Source organism: Azolla caroliniana, unplaced genomic scaffold, assembly GCF_043228905.1.
Source record: "Azolla caroliniana isolate FFs.n. ecotype wild unplaced genomic scaffold, voAzoCaro1.0.p SCAF_7, whole genome shotgun sequence".
Classification (NCBI taxonomy): domain Eukaryota; kingdom Viridiplantae; phylum Streptophyta; class Polypodiopsida; order Salviniales; family Salviniaceae; genus Azolla; species Azolla caroliniana.
In genome coordinates this window covers 21,748,973-21,769,260 of record NW_028230442.1, presented here as the reverse complement: position 1 = coordinate 21,769,260, position 20,288 = coordinate 21,748,973, and the positions used below count along the sequence as shown (strand labels likewise).

The 20,288-nt window shown below is 43.9% G+C and overlaps 2 protein-coding genes across 2 annotated transcripts; both read left to right on the top strand.

Annotated features, from left to right (window-relative positions):
- Positions 1-12,164: 12,164 nt before the first annotated feature.
- LOC147862320 (putative pentatricopeptide repeat-containing protein At3g05240) lies at positions 12,165-14,880 on the top strand. Its single transcript, XM_087322302.1, has one exon. It carries the CDS (start codon positions 12,246-12,248, stop codon positions 14,382-14,384), a length of 2,139 nt encoding a protein of 712 aa, XP_087178428.1. The 5' UTR covers positions 12,165-12,245; the 3' UTR covers positions 14,385-14,880.
- Positions 14,881-16,350: 1,470 nt separating this feature from the next.
- On the top strand, positions 16,351-19,435 carry LOC147862319 (pentatricopeptide repeat-containing protein At2g39620-like). The gene has a single exon (XM_087322300.1). It carries the CDS (start codon positions 16,413-16,415, stop codon positions 19,260-19,262), a length of 2,850 nt encoding a protein of 949 aa, XP_087178426.1. The 5' UTR covers positions 16,351-16,412; the 3' UTR covers positions 19,263-19,435.
- The last annotated feature ends 853 nt before the right edge of the window (positions 19,436-20,288 follow it).

Here is a 20,288-nt window from a genome sequence, read left to right as displayed (position 1 = left end):
TGAGGGCCTTTATCAACGAGTATATGCCCATTGTAACATAGTATCAAAAGCGGAGATGGATGTAGCTCAGTTGCTAAGGTTACCCAATGGAAACCTATTAAGTAATTAGGTAATTAACTAGGGTTAATTAGAGACTAATTATATGGTTACGTTAAGCAGCGGAAGATTAGTATGATATGCACGTGAGAGTGTGTGAGAGGAAGAGAGAGAGAGAGAGAGAGAGAGAGAGAGAGAGGAAGTTACACTTATGAACACGAAGATAAATGGGGGATGATTGACTATATTGAAAAGTGTCATCAACATACAAAAATACCCACAATGAGGTATATATACAACCCATGTGCAAAGGTGCACATATGTGGGTAGAACATAGGTACTTATGTGTAAGTCCTACATTAAATGTACTAAGGAGTGGAGGATCTAGAATATCCCACTTAAGTACAAGGTCCTATTTAAAGGCTTAAGGTCAACACATTAACTAGATTCGATCTAGGTAACTACTAAGTTACATGTGTTGACTAACTAGATTAAACTAGTTGAGCTTGATATCTCAACACACCCCCTCAAGCTCAAGTGTGAGGTGTCCAACGTCCGGTTTAGCTTCCTTCGGCTTCGTCGGCATCGGTGCGGCTTGCAGCTTTCTTCGCGGTGTTGCGTGCTTTCTTCGCGTCTCGCGGCTTCGTTGCGCGGCTCTCCACGGCTTAGTTGCGCGGCTTTCTTCGCGTATTTGCGGCTTCGTTGCGCGGTTCTCCGCGGCTTTGTTCTCCCCTTAAGCCTGTGACGAAGGCTTGGATCCTCGGGCTCTTGTTCGGCCACTACCTTCATCGTGAGGGCATAGTGATGGGCCATATACTCGTTGTAGGCGTAACGAGTGACTTGGGTCTTCGCTCGTGATGAGCGGCGGAGTTTCTCGTTTGTCAATGTGAGCGCCTTCTTTACTCCGGGTGTCCTCATGATGGGTACACCGAACTCACTGTCTAGTGAGCAAGCCGAATCATCCGAATCCCGGTCGTCGGGGTGGACCTCGACTTCGTATTCGGGCATCTTACCTTTGCCTTTGTCGAATGTCGGACTTGGCCGCAACGTGTTTTCATCACGTGGAGGCTCTTGTGGGCCAATTAGCTCGGTAGAGCTTGGATTGTCCTTCGGTGGAGGACTTGGCCGAGTTTCATCGTTCGAGTTGGCATTCAACTCTTCCTCGATCGGGTCAGATGGAGTCGCATCGGGCTTATACCAAGATGCCGATTCGTCGAAAACGACGTCGCGACTTATCCGCACCACTCGGGTCGAAGGGTTGAAGCACTTGTACGCCTTTTTCGCAGACAAGTATCCTATGAGGATACATTCTTCCGACTTTGTGTCGGGTTTCTCTCGACTTTCGTTCGGGATGCGTACATTCGCAATGCTTCCGAACACCTTGAGGTGCGAGAGGATGGGCTTCCTTCCAACGAAGATCTCGTATGGAGTAAGCTCGTGGACTCCATTGGTGGTGCACCGGTTCATGAGATAGACGACCGTGGATGCCGCTTCAGCCCAATAGAAATTCGGCATGTGCTTCTCATGCATCATGGCGCGTGCTACCTCGAGAATTTGCCGATTCTTTCTCTCGGCTACTCCGTTTTGTTGGGGAGTGTGTGGGCATGAGAATTCTCTACGAATGCCTTCACCTTGGAGGTAGGAGGTGAACTCGTCGAAGAAGTACTCCTTTCCTCCGTCCGATCGTAGGCATCGAATGTGCCGACTGGTTTCTTTCTCCACTTGGCTTTTGAGCCTTTGAAAGTGGGAGAGCACTTCGCTCTTCTTCTTCATCGGGTATATCCACGCGTAGCGCGAGTGGTCGTCGATGAAGGTGACGTAGTAGCGGCATTTGCCGAGCGTCGGCGTTTGGGCCGGTCCCCATACGTCCGAGTGGATTATGTCAAGGAGGCCTTTGCTTGCGAAGCTCTCCTTCGGGAATGGGAGTCAATGTTGTTTGCCGAGTTGGCATGCTTCGCACACTCGGTCAACTCGTTTCGATTCGAAGGCTGGAAGTCCGATTACGACTCCCTTTGATTGCATTCCGCGAAGCCGTTGGAGGTTTACGTGGCCGATTCGCTTGTGCCACAACTCGATGTTTGTCTCGATTTTGAGACCTTTGGCGTACATGGCCGATTTTACCTCGTTCGAGTCGAGGATGAACAAGCGACTGTCTCTCCGTCCCTTGGCTATGAGTCGGCCGTCTTTCTCGATGAAGCAACCTTCATTGTTGAAGCGGACTTGCATGCCTTGCTCCTCGATTTGGCCGACCGAGACCAAATTCTTTGTTATTGTGGGCACGTGCAAGACATTCTTGATGCAGGTTTGCTCGCCTTCTTTCCCGAATGGGACATCGTCGATGTGCCAAATGGGATGCGGAGTGTCGTCTGCGATCTCTATGTAGCCGGGTTGATCCGGCGTTCGCAAGTCGCGAAACCACTCTTGGTGCGACGTCATGTGGTGCGAGGCGCCGGAGTTTACGAACCACGCGTTGTCGAGCCCTTCGGCTTCAGATCGTTGCGTGAGTCGGGTGGGAACCGCCGAGGTTTTGGACTAGGAGAAAGAAAAATACAAATAAGGCTAGTAAAGAATAGGTATAAAGAGTTATAAGATAAGAATCTCGTGAATCCTGCGAGTTTAGTATAATTAAAACAATATTTAGATTATAAGAGCAATTAGATGGCAAAATTCGTGAATCCCACGAATATATTAGATTGATCAAAAACTTGTATATTAATCAACAACCATATACATATTTTTCTCTTCCTTATATAAAGATGGAAGAGGCTAAGCATGGCTTCATGCTTTTTCACCTAAAGTGTCCATGCACACTAAATGTGCATGTGATGCTTTGTCATTTTCTAAATATAGGGCTCGTGCACGCTAGATGTGCATGAGTCACTTTTAATGTCACGTGTAAATAAAATATTCACACTCTAAAGAATACATGATTTTTACCTTTTAATAAAGGTATGTGAAAATAAAGGTCTTATACGTATTAAATCTATATTTATAACACTAAAGATAAGTTATTACAATGGTAAAGTTGGGGTTTATCTACGTGGAGGTGCGTAGTTTGAATCTTGCCCTATGCACGTGATAAATTATTTTGATATATTATTTATTTATTTATATGTATCTAAATTCGGATATATTATTTTATGGTTTTCACGTAGTGTGCGGAATACACTACGACACTCGCCCCCTCCGAACCCGCACATCCTCCGGTATGTGCCAAAGTTCTCGATTCCCCATATCCGTCTTCACCCAAAGCTTCCTCCGATTCTCCCCTTATGTCGACTATGAGTTGTAATTCACGTTCTTCGCTTCCCGCATCCCCGTGGTCTTCGTCTGATTGCTCCTCGTAGTCGGCCTTGGCTTGGATCACATAGGGTTTGTCGTCGGTCCGCTTCTTGAAAATCTTCACCCGCTTCCCGGCTATAGGCACTCGTAGTATTGTTCCATCCAACTCGGACAGTCGGTACGTTCCGTTGTCGAAGACTTTCCGAACCTCGTATGGCCCGAACCACCTTTTCGCGAATTTCCGCATCGTTGTATGTTGATGGTCCAAACTACTGTCATAGACGATCACCCAGTCTCCTTCTTCAATCCTCCTCGGTCGTAGTCGGTGCTTTGTGTCGAACCGGCTTTTGTTCCTTAATCGTGCTTCTTGTTGTCGGCGTATTGCTTCCGCTATGTCTGCCGGTCTTCCCTCTAGTTGTCGTATCCGGACCGCTAGTAGTTCTTCCCGGCTCATCTCTTCCTTCCACGGTAGCACTGTCCATGTTGCGATCGCGGTTTCCGTCGGCATTACCGGTGCTTGTCCGGTCATGAGTTATGCCGGCATGTAACCGGTTATGGAGCTATGCGTCGTCCGATCCGCCCATAGTGCATACGGAAGCATCTGCGGCCAGTCCTTCGCCTTTCCATCGCATGCCTTCGCAAGTGCTTTTACGATCGGACTATGTCCTCGTTCGATTTTCCCGTTGGCCTCCGGATTGTATGCCGTTGTCAGCGATAACCGAACTCCGTGTTTGGCGAAGAATCCCCTAGCTTTGTCCGAGTCGAGTTCTCCCCGGTGTCCAATCACTTGGCCTACGCACCCGTACCTGCAAAATACTTCCTCCAAAAGAAATTGGCATACCGCGGAACACGTTTTCCTCTGAAGCGCTCGACCTTCTACTTGATTCGTGAGATCTTCCCGAGCTAATACCAAGTATTTCTTTTGTCCGATCCCGGTCGGCATGGCCACTATGTCGACCATCCACTTGAAGTTGATTGTCGGTGAGAATGTCGGATGTAACTCATCTCGATGTCAAACCCCGGAGTAGACTTGACATTTCTCGCAGCTTTCCGTAAACTCCGCGATATCTTTGTACATTTTCTTCCACCAATATTTTTGCTTGATCTTCACAAATGTTGCCCATGTTCCTCGGTGTCCAGCCCAATCGGATTCGTGAAACTCGGACATTATCCGGTTTCGTTGCTCTTTTGTCCCGACTACTCGAAGTGGTATACCATCCGGTTTTTTTCGCGCCCTCCATATTAATCCGTTTTCCAAGAAGAACTTTTGGACTTGCCTCTTCTTCCTTCGGATCTCGGCTCTTCTTCCTTTATCGTTTGTCGAGTCCTCGGCCTCTTGTAACATCTTCCCGATCATCAAACTTTCTCCCTCATATTCTTCTTCCCGAAATTCTCGGATTACGTTCACTCGGCATATGTGCTCCGACGCGAAGTAGTCTTCGGAAACTTCTTCATTATCCGATTCGGTTATGTCATCTCCGAACCGAGCCCTTGATAACATATCCGCTACCGCGTTTTCCTTCCTCGAGATGTGTCGAACCTCCGGATTAAGCGACTTGACATATGCAACCCACCTTAGCATAGCTACATCTGGTATCGTACAACACCGCATCATCCCGAATATCGGAAGACAATCCGTCTCGATCACCACTTCGGCTCCGATCAAATAATCCCGATCCGATTTTATCGCCGACACGACTCCCCACAGTTCTCTTTTGACTTGTGCATATCCACGTTGCCTTTCGTTGAGAACCTTTGCTCCGAATCGGATCGGATACCGCGAACCATCCGAGTCGGCTTGATTGATGACCCACCCGATACCGGTTGGACTTGTATCAACCGTTACTATGATCGGTCGGTCGTAGCTCGGCTTCTTAAGTGCTTCCGCCCTCCGAAGTGTCTTCTTCAATTTCTTCATGGCTTTGGTGTGTTCCGGTTTCCATTCGAATTTCTTACCTTTCCGCAACAAGTGGTAGAGCGGGTCCGCTATATGTGCATAGTGCGGAATCCATATGTGATAGAATGCACATGCACCGAGAAACCTTCGGACTTCGGATGTTGACTCGCATACTTCCTCCATAGCTTGAATCGCATCGATCTTTGTTGGTGACGGTCTTCGGCCGTAGGGCCCACATAGATGTCCGACCACCAATATTTCTTCTTGCCCAAATGCCGATTTCTCCCCGGAAAGTGTTAGGTGCACATCTTCTAGCTTTCGCAACACTTTCTCGCAAGCATGAATATGGTCGACCACGAACTTTCGGCATCCCCGATCATCCATAGTCTCATCTTTTTCTTCGACCGCGCATCCTTTCATCGGAATGTCATCGAGGAACGGCATTGTTATCTCCGGAATGCAGTCTCGAAGCACCTTGTTCATTGCGTTCATCATATGAGCAACCGAGTTTGTCGCTCCTTGTGGTAGTGTGCACATTCGGACTAATCCTATCGGTGTTCGCATGGTTGTGATGTCTCGGCTCTCCACGGCTAGTTGGAATTGGTCATACCCCGAGTATAGGTCTCCGATGGAGTATATCGCACGACCGGCAAAAGCTTCCGCAAATTCGTCCACTACCGGACCGACTCCCGAGTTCCGGATTGTGACCTTATTCACCGGTTGCAAGTCTTGGATAAATCGGAGTGACCCATTCTTCTTCGGAACCGTAAACCATCGATTTGAGTACGGAGCAGTTGATGGCTCTAGAATCCCCATCGCCACCTTCTCTTTGAGCAAGTCAATGACTTTCGGAATATGCGCTCGTGGCACCGGAATCGGCTTCAGGTTCCACGGTACATGGTCAATCGTGAAGATCACCATCGGCTCCACTATTCTCGGATCGACGCACCCTATCTCCCTTGATGTAAATGCAAACGCTTTGCCGTGTTGCTCCAACATCTCGCGAAACCGTTCTTCTTCTTTCTATAATAGGAACCCACCTCCACCGATCCGAAGTTTCTTCCGGGTCTCATCCGTGAAAGCATGTCCGATATCCACGGTCTTCCGAAGTGTCGGATCTCCCGAGACTTCTTTCCTCTTTTGTTCGCTATCAGCGGGTAGTGGTCCCACGGCCGGTTTCACCTTCTTCTCCACAGTCTTGTATTTCGTACTTACCATTGCTTCTTCTTTACGGAGCGTATCCGGCTCCATTTTCGCAATGATCTCGTACATCTCGACCGATTCCACCGGGACTACCCGGTTCCCTTGGCTTTTATCTTCCGCAAGCTCTCCAAGTCGTTGTAGCGTGCTCCCATAGAACACTTCCTCAACTATCCCCACGATTTCTTTATCTTCTTTTATTATTGATGCCGACCGCAACTTATCCTCCACTTGTCGGTATCCTTTCTTCAATCCTCCGGTTACGGTCGTGTACGTAGATGCCCCATCCGGACCGATTCGTACATGTTTTGCTCCGAGAGTTTTCTTCCTGTGTGGGGTATCAGGGCTTCTCGGACTATCACTTCCCCACTCTGCAACAGTCCGCTTTAAAAATCCATTCTCACTTGGGACAAGAGTTCCCTCTTGTTCCTTTCGTGATTTGCCGGCACCGTTAGGAATTGGACGGATTTCCCACCGTTTTGGCTCCGAATTCGCGCAAAAGCCGCACCGCTATCGAGCACCTTCGTCTCCATCCGTGATGCCGTGATAAAGGGTTGGCCGAGGATGACGGAATGTGAAACCTCATCTTGCACGAAGAAATTTTGGTCAATCTCGACATCCCCGATCTTGACCGTCACATCCGGACAAGCCGCAAATAGATCTTCCGTTGCTTTGGTGGCCGCCCGAATCTTCCATCCATGGTTGGTGTTAATAGGCCACTTCCCCTTCCGGTAGAACTCCTTGGACATCAAGTTGATCTCCGATCCATGATCAATCAATGCTAGCACGGTTTCTTTGATGTTGCCGATTCGGACCGGAGTCTCCGTAGTCGCGCGTGCCCAATGTGGCCTTGTATAGTGGGAGTTCGGAATTTCGTCCTCCACTTCGGTGTCGTTCATTAAAACGGTGTTCACATTCACCCTTGGAGCATTTTCCTCCGTACTTTGTCTTTTTCGCTTCACGAGATCCACGAGAAGATCGTGGAACTCCTTCTTTGCTATTCCGAGTAGCTCCTGAAGCGAGAAATCTACCCGGCTATCCAAGATTCTTTCCTCGAACACTCTTTTCAAGTCGGTTTGTTGTTCTATGTCCGAGGCGAGCTTGAATGCTGGAGTCACCTTTTCTTTTCCCTTACCTCCGGAGTTCCAACTTTCCGGTATCTTCGATGGCCCGGCCGCATCCTCCGTGCGTCGTCGTTTCTCGTCCACATACACCTTATGCAATTGACACAGGGCGTATATGCTATTCTTGTCGACAGGGCACTCCCATCCCGTAGCTTCCCGGACGCCTTCCGCGGTGCTTCGGATCTCGTTGGAGTCGGTTTTCTCGGTGTTTTCTAGAACTTCCGGCCAAAAAGACGTCTTTGCTCTCGATGACTCCCCGACACATATTCCTGCGGTTGTCGCATAGTTGCTTCTTGCCGCCAATTCCTCCTCGAGCACCTTCTTCATGCCGCCTTTCCGGAAGTTCGGTCAGAGTGGCTTCCGAGAGTCCATCGAATGAATCCGGTTTCCCTCGTAGTAGATGAGATCCCGCCGTAGCGCCTCCTTATGCTCGTCGCAATCCCTCCGATCGTGTTCGGCGCTATCGCACCATATGCACCGTCGGTCCGTATACTTGGAGCTTGTGGGGCGGTCATCCGACTTCTTCACCATCGCGATCTTCAGATTCTCCATCTCCTTCAATAGTTGCTCCACCGTAGATGCATCAATCCCCTTCTCGGTTGTAGTCTCTCGAGCCCTCAGTTGATGGTCTTCCAACCCGGTTCTCGGTTTCGGAATCGGTTCCGAAACCCTCTTTTCCTCGTCGGCAAGCCATTGCCCCCTCTTCGTGTATCGCGCGACGATATCCCGCACGCTTTCCCATGTTTCGGTGAGGCCGCTCTCCGTGGTCGTGTCCTCCAAGAGCACTCCGAGATCTTTCCGGTCCCGGACGTCCACGGCTCGCAAGAACATGATCACCTTGTCCGGTACGAGGATAGCTTGATCTCTCGCGGACAACCTCCCGAACCGGCTTTCGAATGCCGAAAACACATCAACGACCTTCAATCCCTTGTCCGGCGTCTCCACCCAGTCTTCGAATCCCCTTCGCGTCGCCTTGGAGGAATCCTCGATGGCGAACGTCCTCTTTAGCTCTACTTCAAACGCCTCCCATGTCGGATTTTGCTGTCGTAGCCCATGGATGCTTGCTTGAAGCCCGTCGGTCGCCACCCGGTTGAAGGACGTCACTTGCAGTCCTTCCGATATTCCGCACCGTAGCATCTCCGCCTTGTAATCCCGAAGATACCGCGACACGTCTTTCCCGTTGAATTGCCCGTTTCGTTGCACGAGCCGCTCCACTGATGCCGCTATCTCCGACATCGCGCGTTGTTCTTGTAGCATGCGCTCGAACATCATCATCATGTTGCTAGCCTCCGGTTGATTTTCCATCTCCTTGCCACCCGGTCTTCACGTCGGGTTCACCAACTATGTCGAGCCCTTCGGCTTCAGATCGTTGCGTGAGTCGGGTGGGAACCGCCGAGGTTTTGGACTAGGAGAAAGAAAAATACAAATAAGGCTAGTAAAGAATAGGTATAAAGAGTTATAAGATAAGAATCTCGTGAATCCTGCGAGTTTAGTATAATTAAAACAATATTTAGATTATAAGAGCAATTAGATGGCAAAATTCGTGAATCCCATGAATATATTAGATTGATCAAAAACTTGTATATTAATCAACAACCATATACATATTTTTCTCCTCCTTATATAAAGATGGAAGAGGCTAAGCATGGCTTCATGCTTTTTCACCTAAAGTGTCCATGCACACTAAATGTGCATGTGATGCTTTGTCATTTTCTAAATATAGGGCTCGTGCACGCTAGATGTGCATGAGTTACTTTTAATGTCACGTGTAAATAAAATATTCACACTCTAAAGAATACATGATTTTTACCTTTTAATAAAGGTATGTGAAAATAAAGGTCTTATATGTATTAAATCTATATTTATAACACTAAAGATAAGTTATTACAATGGTAAAGTTGGGGTTTATCTACGTGGAGGTGCATAGTTCGAATCTTGCCCTATGCACGTGATAAATTATTTTGATATATTATTTATTTATTTATATGTATCTAAATTCGGATATATTATTTTATGGTTTTCACGTAGTGTGCGGAATACACTACGACAGCGTGTTCGGAGTTGGAGTTGCTTGCGGAGTTTGCGGAATTGGAGGCCATCATAGAGTTCGCTCTATGCCTCATCACGAAGAGTCTGCCGTAGTCTGCGTATTCCGCGTTCGCGGCGTAATTTGTGAGTTTCCGGCTTGTTGAGGCCGACTCACTTCGTCTTTTTCGGCACTCCTCTTCGCGATGACAGATTTTGCCGCAATAGTTGCACGTAGGTGGCTTCGTTTGCCGACCTTGTTCGGCGTGGAAGCTCCCCCTTCTTGTGAAGGTTCCTCGATGGCTTCCGTTTCCTTGCCGAAAATGTGAATTCCATTCGTGGGATAGGTCGAATTGACTTGTTCCGCTTCGACCTTGTCTATGGGCACCATCCGTATCGGAGAAGAGCATTTGTCCTTCCGATGTGTTGGTCTTTGATTGAACGTGGTTTTCTTCGACCAATAGCATTGATTAGAGGTTGAAGAACGAGGGAGGGGTATCTCTTGCCAAGATTGCCGTTCTCAACAGGTTGAATCGTTGTGCGAGGCCGCCCAAGCATACTTGCACCATCTCGTCTTCGTCGATGTTGACGTTGATGGAGCCAAGAGAGTCGCAAATGCTCTTGATCTTGGCGGTGTAGTCTGTCACGGACATTTCTTTTTGTCGTATGTTGTTCAACTCTTGTCGGAGTTGAAGCTTGCGCGCGGATGTGTCCCCGGCGAAAATCTTCTTGAGATTTTCCCACGCCTCTTTGGGCGTCTTGGCGTCACGAATGTGGCTAAGCATGTGGTCATTTACACATGTTGCCAAGCAATATATTACCCGACTCGCGCCTTGCTCCCACGTTGGGTAGTTGTGTGGTTTCGGGTTTGTTTTCTTGTGCGCCGTTGATGTAGCTCCAATACCCTTGGCCGACAAGGTATTGATTCATCTTGTACTCCCAAGATGAATAGTTGCTTCGGTCTAGCTTTTCGCTAGGGAGTGAGCTTCCCATTTGTGTGTTCATGTTGATTGTTGTGTCTTCTGTTTTGTTTTTCTTCTCTTGGTCACGTACACGTCCTTCGTAGCGGCACTACGGTAGCGGATAGTGAATAGCCGGGATTTGTCGTCGGCATCTCGAACACACAATCACGAATAAGCGGTGGGCTTAGTGGATTTCCTAAACCACGCGCTCTGATACCATGTTAAGTAATTAGGTAATTAACTATGGTTAATTAGAGACTAATTATATGGTTACGTTAAGTAGCGGAAGATTAGTATGATATGCACGTGAGAGTGTGTGAGAGGAAGAGAGAGAGAGAGGAAGTTACACTTATGAACACGAAGATAAATGGGGGATGATTGACTATATTGAAAAGTGTCATCAACATACAAAAATACCCACAATGAGGTATATATACAACCCATGTGCAAAGGTGCACATGTGTGGGTAGAACATAGGTACTTATGTGTAAGTCCTACATTAAATGTACTAAGAGTGGAGGATCTAGAATATCCCACTTAAGTACAAGGTCCTATTTAAAGGCTTAAGGTCAACACATTAACTAGATTCGATCTAGGTAACTATTAAGTTACATGTGTTGACTAACTAGATTAAACTAGTTGAGCTTGATATCTCAACAAAACCATAAGGTCATTTTTCAAAGCGATGGAATGTAACACATGTGATCTCTCTCTCTCTCTCTCTCTCTCTCTCTCTCTCTCTCTCTCCTACTTAGCTCGCATGCATTGAGATGTGAGACGGGGCGTTGGGGCACAAGTGATGAGAGTGGCCGACTATGCACACTTTGCCCTAAACAAGTTCGAGAGTCTGAGTATCACACTTTGATACAATGCTCTGCCTTTGATCATATTCGACCATGCTTTCCACCTCTCTTCGATCGAGCCCAATTCTTGCACGAATTTCTCTCACAACCATGATGTGCACTCTCGATTGCAACATTCATGGGTAAAGTTCTTGAACATTGAGAGTCGCTACTCACCTTCACACGTATCACGTGAAATGTAATATTTTTGGTCTCATAGGTCATATTTGACCTCCGAAGACAATAATATAATCTATCTTTCTTTCTTTCTCTCTCTCTCTCTCTCTCACACACACACCCACACAATGCTTGCATCCTACCACAAAGCTCGACACGACCAAAAAAGCAACCTCAGGATGTCTTCGAGAGTAGGCTGAGCTGTCGGTTTGACATATTGACCAAAGCAAGTTGGTGAGCAGATGATTTTGTGGGGGAGGGAGCAGATGGTCATATTCTGGTAGATGCTCCGAAATGTGGAGTGATCATCACTGGTAAAGAAGAGAAGAATTTTTTTCACAAACACTCTTTCGATCGATCGGTCAATGTTGCTGAGGTTTGAAGGGTATTCATTGGTTTTGGCGAGTAGAGTCTTTAAGTACATATGATGAGAGGGGTATTCTTGTGAATTTCCAAAACTCTTCTAAGTATTTGATTAGAGGGGTATTCTTGTGAATTTCCAAAAACCTTCTTCTTCTTACTCTGTTTCTTCTTCTCCTTCTTCTTACTCTGTTTCTTCTTCTTCTTCTTCTTCTTCGAACTCTCTGTTTCTTCTTCTCCTTCTTCTTACTCTGTTTCTTCTTCTTCTTCTTCTTCTTCGAACTCTCTGTTTCTTCTTCTTCCTCAGAGGTGTGGAGATTATGCCCCCTCCCCCTAGGGCATGGTGTTTTGCTCCCATCCTTTCTTCTGCAGACACTTTAATATTAACAACAGCAGGCTCCTATCGCGCTGGATTTGTGCCCACTCGGACAACCTCCTCTCTGCCTCCCCAAATGGTTTTGGGGCTTCTGATGATGCATTTGGAAAGAAGCACAAACTTCAGGGATCTGCAGAAGGTTTTGGGGTCTCTCATGAACCATGGGAAAAGAATCGGGCATGTGCGGGATATGCGTATCTCAGGGTTTCTGAGGATGCATTGGAAGAGAAGCACAGACATCAGGAATATGGATATTCTAGGGTTTCTGATGATGCCCTTGGACAGGAGCTCAAGCATATGGGAAATGCAGATTTTAGGGCTTCTGATGATGCTTTTGGAACAAATAAGAAAAAACAATATAGTAAGTATAGCTCTGGATCAGAACACATGGATGAAGCAATGTATTTACACATGGATGAATCATTGGGTTTGCACATGCCTCTGTCTACTGAGAGGTATATGTCTCTCCTTAAGTCTTGCATCCATAGCAAATCTTTGTTCTATGCCAAACAAGTATATAGTCACATTGCAAGACATGGTATAGAGTTGAGAGGTTTGCTAGGTGATTATTTGGTAGTTGCACTTGCCAAATGTGGTGCCATCGAAGAAGCGATTGAAGCATCGATTACATTATCGAGACGGACTGTGTTCTCCTGGAGTGCCATGATTTCTTCTTATGCAGAGCTTGGGCATGGCCATGACGCTCTGAGACTTTATCAGCACATGCAAAAAGATGGCATCGAGCCAAATCACTTCACTTTTGTTAGCTTGTTCCAAGCATGTGGTAGTATAGGTGACTTGGATCAAGCTAAGAAATTGCACAATGAAGCTAGTAACAAGGGGTTTCTAAGAAACCCTTTTGTTGGGAATAGTCTTATCAGTATGTATACTAAATGTGGGGCAATTAAAGAAGCTGAAGTTGCATTTGCTGGCCTATTGGACCGGAATATAGTTGCGTGGAACACTATGCTCTCGGCATACATCGAACGTGGTCAAGCAGAAAAAACCCTTTCCTTGTATAGACAAATGCAAGAAGAAGGTGAAACCCCAGATCATCTTACAGTTATGATCTTGCTTCAAGCATGTGGAATTCTTGCAGACAGAGAAAAAGTTTTCATTTCAAAACGAAAAACTGTGCGATCAGCATCTTTCATAATGGGACAAACCTTGCATGCAGATGCTTGTAAGATGTCTTATATGTGGAGTGCTTTTGTTACCACTGCTCTTGTCAATATGTATGCAAAATGTGGGGCTGTGCTAGAGGCAGAGGTTGTGTTTGGCGCGATTAACAATCGTGATCTCGCGACATGGAATTCTATGCTAACTGCATACATCGAGCAAGGCCATGGAGATAAAGCCTTGCAGTTGTATGTGGAGATGCAAAAACTTGGCATTACAATGGATGAGATTACTTTTACTTGTAGTTTGCAAGGATGTGGTGAAACAGGATGTTTGGATATATGTAAACAACTTCACTTCAGCATTATGTGTGCTGGATATGATAATGTTCATACTATTGCAGCCTCTCTTATCAATACATATGGGTATTGTGCGAGTATGCTCGATGGTCAAGTGTTCTTTGGCACTCTTTCAGAGCCGGATTATGTGACGTGGACATCGTGTATTTTTGGTCATGTGTGGGGTGGTAACTCCATAAAAAGCCTTTGCATCTTTGATAAGTTAAGATTAGTTGGTATTGAAGCTGATGAGATACTTTTGACCACTGTTCTTACTGCATGTAGCCATGCTGGCCTTGTTTCTGATGGTCTAGATTACTTTGCTTCATTATGTAGTGGTTGCTGCATATTTCCAAACTTAAAGCATTATGGCATCTTGTTAGACCTCTTAGGTCGCGCAGGGGACTTCAAAAGAGCGAGGAATGTTTTGAAAAAGATGCCTGTAAAGCCAGACTCTTCTATTTGGTTGTCTTTGCTTGGCATATGTCAAACACATAGCCATGTAGAGTTTGCTGAACATGCATTTAATCACGTTGTACATTTGCGACCATCAGAAACTTATGCATATATTTTAATGTCAAATATCTATGAAGCAGAAGCACAGAGACAGAAGCAAGATGTGGGACTGAAACGTAATGAGGGATAGCTTGAGGATGAATGGGTTGTTCTGTATAGTATATATGGATGTTTTGTATAGTAGATAAACTTGCCAACAGTATTGCAACACCTTGGATTTGAGCATGGTTTGTGGCTAGATGAAGTTAATTGAAAGGGAACTATAGTTTTCTCAAATTAAGCCAGGGAAAGAATGCCATGATCTGGACAGACCTACTTAGTGAAGATAGGATTAATTTTCGAAGGGATTCCCAATGAATCCTTTTTTTTGCCATTGCGCGTTATGCTGCCTAAAATTGGTAACAACATATTTTTTTAGCCTTGGACATGACCTATGCGAGAGACTATGGAATCTGCACATAGAAATTGTGTAAACCAGTCCTTAATTTCATATACAGAGAGGCATGTGAAAGGTCTGTGTTGGAAATGGAAGTGAGGACATATGAAGTTTATTGTTTGTCAATACATATCGGTGCTTGTTTATATAGAAGAGTGTGCAACGTAATAGGGATCGATGTAATCTCTGGCTTGGTATTATATTATAGGTCATTTTGGCCTCTTAAAAACACAAATATATCTTGAACCTTTCTTGTCACTTCAGGCTTCCTTGAGCCTTTTCACCTTATCAGCGGATCTTTGCACATGCTAGGATAAATGCCACCAATCAACATTGAAGAAAAATAAATGTATGGCAATAAACTATACATGGTTTACCTACAAAAACAATATATGCCAGGTATATATATATATAGGAAATTGGTAAATTCACAGTTTTTTCCAATACAGTGGTAAACTGGTAAATTGGTAAACTGTGAAAATACAGAAAAAACTGTGAATTTACCAATTCCCTATATATATATATATGCTTGAGTAATTGAGTAAAAATTAATGCTGAGAGGATACTTATTTTCTTCCCAAGAAAACCGCAAGTTAATGTTCTGATGGAAAACAACTTCACATCCCAACTAGCTACACAGCAGGGTATCCTAAATGCTAGGTTTATGCAGAAAAACAATGCAAATGCATTGAATCTAAACTATGACCACCATTCATACATACCTAGTTTATTTGTTTTAAGGCACAGGGTGGATCTGTTACTCCAACATATACATCATTTTTTAGCTTTAAAAGATTAAATAAACTTGGAATTCGCAATTTGCTGAGCAATCAAAAGTAAAATGTAGACAAGAATAATTCAGGTAACTTAGCATGTAGGTAATTTGAGAGTCTAACACATGCACCCGCATATTACTTCGATATTCATATACGCCAATAAATCTAGGAAGGATGTTAAAAAAACCTCTAATTTCCATAACTCAAAAATAATACCATTCTTAACATTGTGATCAAATGTTATAAAAATCAAGGTTCCCATAAAAAATGGAATTGCAAATTTAATTAAGCTATAATTAGCAAATCCCAACAAGAGAAATGAACGAATAAATACTCTACTTCCATGTGAATACTCCCAAGACGAAGTTTGCTCAGTTGATTGAATAGATGGATGCAATCACCTACATCAAGCACAAACCCAAGGCAAGACACAATATTACTTTTCAATAGGAGAGTGAAGACCTTGCACAAGAGGAACTACCCCTTTTTGTGGGCCAATTGATAATCAAAACCATTGCTAGCCAAATTGCTTTCAACCATGGGCTACCCACTCCCCAATGTCCCTCTCTGATCTAGTCATGCTTTTGATTCCATAATATCGGTTACATTTATGCTCATAGCATTTCCTTTTTATGCATAACCAAGACCATCTTGATCCATGCCACACATATCTTGTTATGCATCATATTAATGAATTTCAAACATGTATTCTTGGGAGTTCGGAAGTATCAAATAGATTGATTGTATCATGAATCATGTACCTAGATACTAGTCACGAGATACATGAAGATTGTTTCCATGTACATGATGAGATACATCTTGTATGTTACATTGTACACCATATGTGTATTTATACCAAAGCTTGGGAAGGTATCAAGAAGAACACATTTTCTATGTCTTCTTACTTTTCTGTTGGTATGGTCACACAAGAGAAGAGCTCAGTGATATGAGAGCATGTAGGGCATTATTATACCAGAACACCATCGCCATAGCCAGAGCTCATGAACCCACTTCTATTTCTTCTCCCGGCATTACAGAGGCAATCGGAAATGCAAATTCTCTCCGTGATGCCTTGTTCATTCATGAACACATCGTCAAACATGGACTTGAAAGTGAAAGAGAATGTGGTCGAAGAAGAGGCCTTAGTTCTTCTCCCTTTGAGATTTCCATCTTGCAAATGTATTCGGGCTGTGGAGCATCACGAGAAGCTTTGTCTTGCTTCCATAGGATGCTCTCTCACGACGCAATCGGGTGGACATACATCATCAAAGCTCATGTTTATAGTCAAGAATGGTCTCTCAGGCATTTCAACCAAATGCACGTGGAAGGAGTATTTCTCAATAAGTTTCTATCGATTGCAATTCTATCTTCTTTCTCCAACAAAGAAGCTCTAGAGGATGCAAAACATATTCATACACACATATATGCCTCTGGCTTAGAAAAAGACACTTTTGTTGCAACTGCTCTGTTGAGTATGTATAGTAAGTGCTCGAGCATTACCAATGCATTATCGACCTTTGAAAAGTTGGTTAACCGAGATGTAGTGGCTTGGAATGCTATGCTGTCGGCATATGTTGAAGCTGGATGGCATCAGAATGCACTCGAACATTTCCAAGAAATGCAAAGATTTGCTAACATTACTCCTTCCAAGGTCACATTCCTTAGCGTTCTTGAGGCGTGTGGATGCTTAGCATCGCTGGAGGAGGGGAAATATATCCATGGCTTGGTTCTGGCAAGGAAACTCCATGAAGATATATCAGTAGCCAATGCCATGATCAATATGTATAGCAAATGTGGTAGTGTATATGATGCCAAGCTAGTTTTTGATCGAATGCTTCATCATGATACAATCTCATGGAATACGATGCTGGCTGCTTATGTACAAGCTGGACAACAAGATGATGCCCTATTGCTTTTTGATCGGATGCAATCTGAGAGAATTTCTATGGATAAAGTCACTTTTGTCACTCTCCTTGTTGCTTGTAATGCGAACACATTCCATTTGGCAAAGGAGCTCCATCACAATGTTGTATGTTGCGGATTTGATCTTGACGCAGTTGTGGGTACTGTCTTGATAATCACATACTCCAAAGGTGGGGGTAGAGTGAATGAAGCAAGGAATGTATTCAATATCATGAAACAGCATGATGTGATTGCTTGGAATGCTATGATTTCAACATATGGCCAACATGGATTGTCTAATGATGCTCTTGGAGTATTTGAGCTCATGATATTGAATCATGTCCCTCCAGACAAAGCCACTTTTGTAAGCCTTTTGGATGCATGTGCGAGTGATGAAAATATCGGTGGGGGTGAATGGATTCACAGTCTTATTCGAGGGAGTGATTTTGAGGCGGATCTTATGGTAGGAACAGCTATGGTGAGAACTTATGCCAGTTACGGTAATCTGGAAGAAGCCGAAAAGATATTCGACAATTTATTGGATAAGGATATTGTACTATGGAACACTATAATTTCGGGTTACATAACTTGTGGGGAAAATGACCGTGCCCTTTCGCTTTATAATCAAATGATGGAGGAAGGAGTAATACCAAACAGGATCACCTTTTCGAGCCTTCTTAATGTTTGTGCTAGTGAATGTGCGTTAGCCAAAGGCAAAGAGATGCATGCCCTCTTTGCTACCAGTGTTATTGAGACAGACATTATTGTAGTTTCGGCGTTGGTTAACATGTATGGAAAATGTGGGTGTGTAAAATACGCTTGTTACTTCTTTGATCAGATGCAAGAATGTGATTTAGTTGCGTGGACAACCATGATTTCAGTACATGCTCAACATGGACAGCCTCAAAAATCTTTTGCATTGTTTCAGCAAATGCAGCAAGAAGGTTTGATACCAGATATAGTTACCATCATCGGGATAGTATGTGCATGTTCTACTAGTGATATGCTATTTATTGGCAAAAAGGTCCACGCATGTATACTAGATTCTTTGTATAGTTCAGATACTGTCTTAGGAAATGCCCTTGTGAATATGTACGGTAAGTGTGGATGCTTTGATCATGCGCTCTTCAGCTTCAAACGAATTCGCAAAAGAGACACCATCTCTTTCCTGAACATAATATCTGCATGTGCAAATCATGCTGCTTTAATTCAAGGCCACCATGTACATAATTTGCTTATAGTGAGTGGTTTTGATTGTGATGAAGTTGTGAGGAATTCACTTATTAATCTATATGGGAAATGCGGTGCATTGGTTGATGCGAGGAAATCTTTCGAGGATATAACAGAACACAATATAGTTGCTTGGAATGCTATGATGGTAACTTATTCCTTGAATGGGAACGGGGAAGATGCATTGCTATTACTCGAACAAATGTGGGAAAACAAATTAAAACCAGACAGTTTTACATTTGTCAGTGTGTTGACTGCATGTAATCATGCGGGTTTAATAGAGGAAGGATATAATACATTTCTTTCCATTAGTGAGAAATGTGAATCATCTCCAATTTTGGACCATTACAATTGTTTGTTGGATATGCTCGCAAGGGCAGGACAGCTAGATGAGGCCGAGAGCTTAATCAAAGTGATGCCATTGAAAGCAACAACTATATCCTGGACATCTTTACTCGGTGCTTGCAAGACAGATGTTGATGTTGGAAGAGGAGAGCGTGTTGCCGCTAATGCATTGAACCTCGACCCTAGAGATGCCTCTCTTCATGTGTTGCTTTCAAATATCTACTGTGTTGCCAACTGCATGGATGCAGTAGAACAAATTGTACATCATCAATCAACAAATCTGAAACAACCCAACATGCATCATGCTTTAGCAATTTAAATAAACCCATAAACAAATTCTTCAATATTCTTTTCATATGATGAGAACCTAAGATTTGATGTTAACATAGTTACAAAAATCAGTCTGAAAGTGACTAGATGACTCAACACCATGAACTCTTGGCAATATCACCGAGACCAAATTTCTTGTGGAAAGCTGCAAATTTAGAAATAGTACCAAGTAGAGCAAAGAGACAATTTTCCCTGGTTGAGAAAGTTTCTTAAAATTTCTCATAGTATAGAAAACTTCTCATAAGAAGGAAGAAAATGTGATAGCATTGTCCACCAAGTATGATAAATGAGTAGCGTGAATATTGATCCAAATACATTCATGTCATAAAGAATTAAGTAATGGAATGAGGCATTGACGAACCAGGAAGACAGAACATGTAATTTTGGTCGTGTTCAAGTATCCATGAACAATGTTGTGATCCTCCAAGGATTAAATTAAAAGCTTAATAATGAGCCAAAAATATGTATATATTTATTCATCCTTGGCTAAGCAAAACATGTGCACAAAATGGAGGATGGGCTGCTAGTACCAAGGGAAACAGGGGGTAGAAAGTAATGGAATGTGATGAAACTTGGTGTGGTGCTTGCTAGACCTCCAAAATACCTAACAAGTTGTATGGAGCACAAAAACATGAGAAAAAGGCAAAAAGAACAATCAGACATCCATCATCATCATCAAGGAACAATTACCAACATTAAAGATTAGGTTTATGTGGTGCAGCGATTACGTTATCCAATGCCACTCTTATTTATTTTTATTTCCATTATTTCTTGCAATACATTTCCATTTCCGGAAAATGGAAGTTTCAATGAAATTTTATAAAAGACCGTGTGCAGTTGAATCGGTTTCTTTGGTCTCAACAAACTTGATTTCTATGCTAAAGATGTTAGTAATCTTTGTATGATTACTTCAAGTGGAAGCTTCTTTGACATCACTATGTGAACTAGCAATATGACACTTCCAAGTAAACTTTTTGTTCTTGGCTTGTGCAAAATCACAATTTTAATGACTAGA

Coding starts and splice junctions, on each gene's coding strand:
- LOC147862320 (XM_087322302.1), top strand. CDS start 12,246: ATGGTGTTTTGCTCCCATCCTTTCTTCTGCAGACACTTTAATATTAAC.
- LOC147862319 (XM_087322300.1), top strand. CDS start 16,413: ATGAGAGCATGTAGGGCATTATTATACCAGAACACCATCGCCATAGCC.